Source organism: Danio rerio, chromosome 21 (genome assembly GCF_049306965.1).
Source record: "Danio rerio strain Tuebingen ecotype United States chromosome 21, GRCz12tu, whole genome shotgun sequence".
Classification (NCBI taxonomy): domain Eukaryota; kingdom Metazoa; phylum Chordata; class Actinopteri; order Cypriniformes; family Danionidae; genus Danio; species Danio rerio.
In genome coordinates, this window is record NC_133196.1 from 8,642,501 (window position 1) to 8,650,000 (window position 7,500).

Consider the following 7,500-nt stretch of genomic DNA (forward strand, 5'->3'; position numbering starts at 1 on the left):
GTAATTCTTTAACTTTGTTGGCAACACAAAATTTGTAAGGTAAGAGCCAAGCTTTTTTCCAATTAATTTGATCTATTGAGGAATTTCAAAAAAAATTTCCCCTGGGGGTGATTCCTTTCTTTGACTGAAACACATTTCTCATAATTTTATTACTACATTTTAGGTGGTAAATGCATTTGTCTTCAACTAAAAACTTAACAATCTTTTTTAACAATCACTTCAAATGACAAGTGGCATTTCAACTTTTGTATCCTATAAATAATCTGGCATCCATTCTGTGACGTCAGATCTATAAAATCACATTCTCTCCTTCCTGTTGTGTGTGTGTGTGTGTGTGTGTGTACACTTATAAACCTCAGCAGTATTTATAATGAGGCAATCTATGATGTAACACTGACCCAGACTGAAATCTGACCTGTAGAGCTGATGTAAAGCGGAGTGTTTTCTTTCCCTAAATCAGTGTAAAGTCTGCTGACTGACCTCCAGCCTTCTGCTCTTCAAACACAAGAGAGAAAAAAAGCCTTCTACGCATCTCTTTACAATCAGACACTTCAGCTACAGTCAACAATCAAACGATGGTTTAGGTTTAAAGAGTAACTTTTGACTTCCACAAAAAGCTTTACAAAACACAGGTGACTTGAGGGTCAAACATGTGAAAGTGAGGAGAAAAGAAAAATGGGAAGTAGAGAGAGAGAAAAAACGGCGACTGAAAACGTTAAAGTGTTTTCTGAAGGCTGATGATGGAAACTGAAATAAACAATCTGAGTAAAATTATAACCATTATATCGATACTTTGCATATGGAAAACATGTATATGAATGTTTTTATTAATGTAATATTCTAAGTGTATTTCTAATATATATTTTATCAAATCTGTTTTTAAGAATATATTTACATTTTATTTTACGCAATTTTTTTATAATTTCTGATTTCTAGACATTTAAATTCTTCAGCCTATTTTATGTCCAAAATGTCTGAAGTAAAAATAAAATACAAACGTACATACATGTTAGCTATATAATAAAGCATATGTTATTGTACCATTACAGGGTATTGGCTATATATTTAGACTATTTAAACATAGTTTAACCAGGTTTGTTTTCAACCTTAATTTGCATTGCAACGCGGAAGATGAGAATTGTTTGCAAATGTGCCAGACTTCTGGTTTATTATGCAAACCAATCCAGTGACTTTTATTATTATGATAGTGATTTTAATTTGAGAACAAAAAATGTGTTTTAACAGCTAAAAACAACCGAAAGTGAATTAAGAAAAATGAAAGAAAAATTTATTATTTTATATTCTATATTCTTTTTTCTTGAATACAGATCAGTATCTGTGACACTACCAAGACTTAGTCTCCCTCTGCTGGTTATCAAAAGCATCACTGCTGATTTAGGAATATTGGATCATTTTACATAGCCCGATGTTCTTTTGAATAATTTATTCAGGAAATATGAAAATACAAAGAACATGTGATAATGTTTCGATGATATGTTTAATTTCGATCTTGAAATAAGATTATGAATAAATAATATGGAAAATATTTTTGTTTAAAAGTATGTGGATTGTAGCCTAATTAATAATTTAAACAGATAATAAAAATTGCTTTAGAGAATTAAATATTTAGAATTTTTTATTTTTTTTTTACAAAAATCATTTTAGAGGATTGATGTTTTTTATGTTGTCACTGCTGAATAAAAAGTTACTTTTTCTTATATATATATAGAAAGGAAGTGTGAGAGTGTTTGGATGATATGTTTAATTTAAATCTAAAAATAAGGTTATTAATAAATATAATGGGAAAAAAAACAATTACAGAGAAGTGATCCCTTATTTAGTCTTTGCCACTCCCCTGAAAAAAGTTACAATTTCTTCACACACACACACACACACACACACACACACACACACACACATACACATACACATACATATATATATATATATATATATATATATATATATATATATATATATATATATATATATATTAATTGTAGCCTATTGCGAAAACAATATTACATGTTGAGCCTAATGACTTTATGTATAGTTTACTCAACAATTAACTGTGATCCTGAAATAAGATTATTATTAAATAAAATAGATAATAGTGAAACAAAAATAGCCCTTTTAAATTGGAAAGTTTTCACAATACAAATTACAATACAGTTTTAACTAAATAATATAATACGCAATATAATCAAACAGGAGGAACGTTTTGCTTAGTCTTTGTCACACTGCTTACAGTATATACTGTCAATAAAATAAACTATTAGTTTTACCTTTATTATATTTTATGAATATATAACCATTTTATTATTTTATTTTACACATATTACAAAAAACAGTATTAATATAAGTTAACACAGAATTAATCTAACTTAGTTTTACTTAGTTTTATACATTTAATAATTTGCATCATAAAATAAGACCTACAACGCATATTTTAAAAACAAAAAGAGTTTCTTGTGTTTGGGCTTCGTCACGCTGCTGTCATGTGACGGTCATGTGACTGAACTCCAGCTCACTTCCGACTCTGCGTGGAAGAGGAAAAAAGTTGCACGTCAGGAGTAGAAAAAAGTTTTTTTAAAGCCTAAGCACATCAGAGGATAAAAGAGGTCGGTGATCGGGATAAATGCTCGGGATGTCCGCCAACAGTGTGTCCTATAATGATCAGGGGAGCTCGGTGGAGTCCGGCGTGGACGCGGCGCAGGAGAACAGCAACATCCAGGCGAGCATCAGCGGAGGAGCGGCCGCTTTCAGCCTGTTCAGCGCCGACTACAAGAAGTAAGAAACACACTTGCATCCATATAATGTTAGTAACGTTAATCGTAATACAGGCCCGTAGCCAGCCTATTGAAAGCGTGGCTCTTTTATCTTTTCAAACAGTGGACTTTCTTGTAGTTATTCACCTTATTTTCTAGTCAATTAAGTTAACGTTATGATGTTCAAATTTAAGCCCCAATCTTTGCTCAATTAGCTTGTCGGATGGTGATGATAACCACACTTTTTGATGTACCATACAAATTATTGTCTACAATTTTGTTAAAGTTTGAGGTAAAGTTAGTTTGATATTCGCTAATGTTGCTAATGTTGTTTTGAAGGCATACTTGCATGTGATTTCAGACAGAATATGCAAAGTACCATGGTAAACCGTATAGGGAGCATGTCAAAAGTTGTCACGGAACCAGTGTGCGAATATAAAATCAACTTTATCTCAATCTTTAATAAAATTAAAGGAAATATTCTTGGTACATCAAAAAAAATTGGGGTAAAGTTGGTATCATATAGGGCTGCACGATACTGGAAAATCTGACATTGCAATATTTTGTATTTCTGTGATATAATTTGCGATATACACACAATTTCACCTGATGACTCGAATACATCTATTTTGGAAACAATTGATTAATTTTCTATTGACGTGATTCTGGGCGAAGCAGTGGCGCAGTAGGTAGTGCTGTCGCCTCCCAGCAAGAAGGTCGCTGGTTCAAACCTCGGCTCAGTTGGCATTTCTGTGAGGAGTTTGCATGTTCTCCCTGCGTTCGCATGGGTTTTCTCCGGGCTGCATGTGAATTGGGTAGGGTAAATTGTCCGTATGAGTGTGTGAGTGTATGAGACAGGCCGACAGACGACAGGCCGGCCGGAAGGTGTAAAAAAAAAAAAAAAAATGTTGTTATCATATGGACAGGTCTAAATGGAGGACTTGTTCCAAAGAGCCGACCCCGCAAACATACGGGACTAAGGCCGAAGAAGAAGATGATGATTGACATGATTCTGTAGGGCAGGGGTCACTAATCTCGTTCCTGGAGGGCCTGGTGTCCCTGCAGGGTTTAGCTCCTACTTGCCTCAACACACCTGCCTGGGTGTTTCAAGTATACCTAGTAAGACCTTGATTAGCTCATTCAGGTGTGTTTGATTAGGGTTGGAGCTAAAATCTGCAGGACACCGGCCTTCCAGCAACAAGTTTGCTGTAGGGGAACAAATCATGCATGGAATGTAATAAACAAATTTCAAGTATAGCTAAATGCAACAGAGCAAACAAAAAATGTGAAATAAACAGTGCTTTGTGGTTTTCAGGCTAGTCAAAATGTATTTAGATACAAAAAAATCAAATATAAAATAACACTCTGCAAAGACTTTACTGTTTAAATAGTTCAAAAATATTCTCTTTAAATTTCCTGAAAGTCTCTGAATGCTTTAAACTCTCTTAGGGCTTAAAAATGTGCAAATGATCAACTTTTGCTTCATTATGGTTGAACTCTGCAGTAACTCAACAAATTTTTTTTACACTGTCATTCATTCATTTATTTATTCATTTTCTTTTTAGCATAGTCCCACTCGAGCTTAAGTTCCACTCAATTCCTTCATCCTGTCCCAATACAAATCAGGCTACACCAAACCACATGCAGAGGTCAGATATAAGTAGTCTTTATGTGGTGTATTATTCACAGACACTAGAGCACATCAGAATTTGTTAAGATGTACAGCTCTAGTGTTGATTAATTTGTTTAGGTAATACAACTTATGTAGTTGTTATGACTGGATTCTGTAGGTCTCTCCCCATTCTTCACATTGAGTGCCCTCATTTAAGGTTTTAGGCACATGTACTTCATTTGCAAGGTCAACTGCCTTAGTAATATTTGCATGGAGAGCAGATCAGAGTTATCATCACTTCAGGGTCCGTGTGCAAACTGCTGTTCATTTTAGTTGTTTGTTTTTGGATCGTTGATGCAAAAGTTTTTATCACAGAAATATTGTGATGTTTAATGGTTTTAAAAACTTAGATTTATTTATCAATTTTTAACCCTTGTGCACTGTTCAAATTTACTCCACTTTCTTTATGTCAGGGATAAAAACATTCACTAAATTAAACTGCTTTAAAAAAAATCACATAAATATTTAGTTTCACTTGTTTTTCATAAATCTTTTAGCAACAGCATTGCCTTTGATGCATTGTTAGTTTTTGTGCAGCATAGATTACATTTTTTAAATCCCTAATTTATTGTTGGTGGCTGTTTTTGCCCCATTGACTTTCATTATAAGCACATTTTTTAATTTTAAGCCATGACACCATATAGTCATGTATTTTTGATTGTTGGTGTTTTTCTCTCTTGGGAGGAGGTACAATTTGTAATTTTTACTGTTGATCATCAGTTGGCAGCATTAACCCTTTGAATAGGCCTGTGCAAAAAAAAAGCTATTATTAGTTATATGGAGTTTAACAGCTAATTAATGTTTATGTAATTTTATAGGGAGTTATATAACAGCTAATTAAAGTGTGTATATGTGTGTGAGAGTGACTTTTGTGCACTTACCTTGAGGAAAATCTGAAAAAAAAAAATCTAAAAATGCACCTCGGCTCTCAGATTTGGGATCTTATTGGATTGGGCTGATCTTCGGACCGGGCTGGGCCATGATCAAGCATTTTTTTTTTCCCAGTCATTGCTTAATTAGCCTAATTGGGTGGAAAGCTATGCCATAATAAGAAATATTATACAAATATTTTAGCAAAGTTGGACTAAGCAACATGCGTGAGTCTACAAAGTTGCACAATTGCCGACATGTGTCATGCACAGCAACGCTCTAGCTCCTGCAACAGCATCTTCTCCTCTGGCAAAAATAGACCCAGCACCAAGATGAACATGGCATTGCTGCTTCAGCTCTGCTCACACTCCGCATTGACGTGCTGCTTCTGTGTGTGGCACGACAGCTCTAATATTTATGCATTAACATGGACGCCAAAATAATACAGGTTGCTCACACGTGCAGTGTGAAAGAGGCGTAAAAACAGGGACTTATTAATGCAATCTCACGGCAGTTCGTAACTTTTTGATTTAGTGGCTAATTTCTATGAATTCTTACAATCTAATTCGTATAATTTAGTACGACTTGCTCATCACCCAATGACGGTTAGTGGTGGGGTTGGGTGCCACACCTACTTTTTAACATCTTACATTTTCATACGACTGAACTCTTACGAATTCGTATTAGCCACTAAACTAGCAAAACGTAAAATACCTAAGTTTCCTCGCGAGATCAGACACATGCCAAAAAGCAGGCTTGCCATTGCAGAAAGGATGATAGTCAGCCTTCAGTGTTCTCTTTTTTTATTATCCACTCTGAATAAACAATGCAGTTTACAAGCTTCGTCCTTGTTACAACATTCATTAAGATCTGAACTATTTTCTGTAGTTCTAACAATTCAGAATTGTAGTTTAAACAAATATTGGGGTTTAAATCGGGCACAGACTCATAATTACAGTTAATGTCATACTAGATCAGGCTCAGACACAAGGTACATGGGCTCAGGTAGGGTCGGGTTTCATGTTTTGGGCCCGATCTAAGCTCTACTCAGAACTACATGGAGTAAACAAAAACAAAGACTGTATATTTGTGCTCTGGTTGCCTTTCACCCTAGAGCAGATGAAAACATCTCCAACAGTGCGAAAGGGTTAAACAAGTTTTAAACATGCTTTATATATTTATTTTGTTGTTGTTGAAAGACGTCTCTTCTGTTCTTTATGACTGCATTTAATATGAATTTATTATTATTATATAGATGGAGTAAAACAATAATATTGTAAGATTTTTATTTCAAAATGTTAATTTAAAATAGTTTGTTTTCTGTATTAGTATAATGTAAATCATTCCTATGACGCAAAGTTGAATATTTGTCGTAATTACTACGCTTTCAGCATCACATGATGCTACACAGGGTCCCCGCGGGGTCTTAAAAAGTATTAAAAAGTCTTAAATTAAAAAAATCGAAATTTATGGCTTTAAAAAGTCTTAAATTTGCTGTTCTAGGTCTTAAATATTTTTGCACAGGTCTTATTTTTGCGATGTCCATGTAAAGCTACATCTAATGCTCATTTAAATTATTTTTGTTGTTGTTGCTAGGTTTTTGGGGTGTTGTAGTTCTTTATTTCACTAGTCCAATTGTAATTTGCGGTTTTACAACTACAAAAAAGTCAACTTGCAATAGCCAATCAGCTTTCTGTTATTAAACTCAGTGCGCGCGGCGAATGTGACGTCATCGCTGTGTTTGGGGAAGTTCGCTTTGAGTGCGCGTGACATGATTTCGGCTGGCAGAGTATGCCGTTATTTCACTGACAAATGTCGCAAGCGCAGTTTTATAAGTCGGGAGCGTTGTAATGCGAGAGAGCGAACTTTAAATAACTTTATTTTACCCCGTAATTTTGTGCTTTTACATTTTCTCCCGCGTGTTTTTGATATTGCGATATAGGTCTTAAATTTAATACTTAATGGTCTTAAAAAGGTCTTAAATTTGACATTATGATATCTGCAGAGACCCTGGCTACAGAAATCTTTCTAGTAGTTGTTGTGCTAAAGTAAAAATAAAAAAATAAAATGGTGGCTAATAATATTGACCTTAAAATTGTTTTAAACAAATAAAAACAATTATATTCAAGTAAATATTCAACTAAATTAAATAAGACTTTTTGCAGAAGAAAAAAATATTGTAGGAAATAT

The 7,500-nt window shown here is 34.1% G+C and overlaps 1 protein-coding gene across 3 annotated transcripts in view; it reads left to right on the forward strand.

Annotated features, from left to right (window-relative positions):
• The first annotated feature begins 2,524 nt into the window (after window positions 1–2,524).
• Window positions 2,525–7,500, forward strand: part of ap3b1a (adaptor related protein complex 3 subunit beta 1a) — a 147,661-nt gene continuing 142,685 nt past the window's right edge. For all 3 annotated transcript variants that reach the window (XR_012397141.1, XM_021469001.3, XM_073935772.1), the window contains exon 1: window positions 2,525–2,790. Coding sequence is in view for 2 of the 3 variants with exons in the window: in XM_021469001.3 (XP_021324676.2) it covers window positions 2,639–2,790 (152 nt within the window). In the remaining variant the exon portion in view is untranslated. The remainder of the gene's footprint in view (window positions 2,791–7,500) is intronic.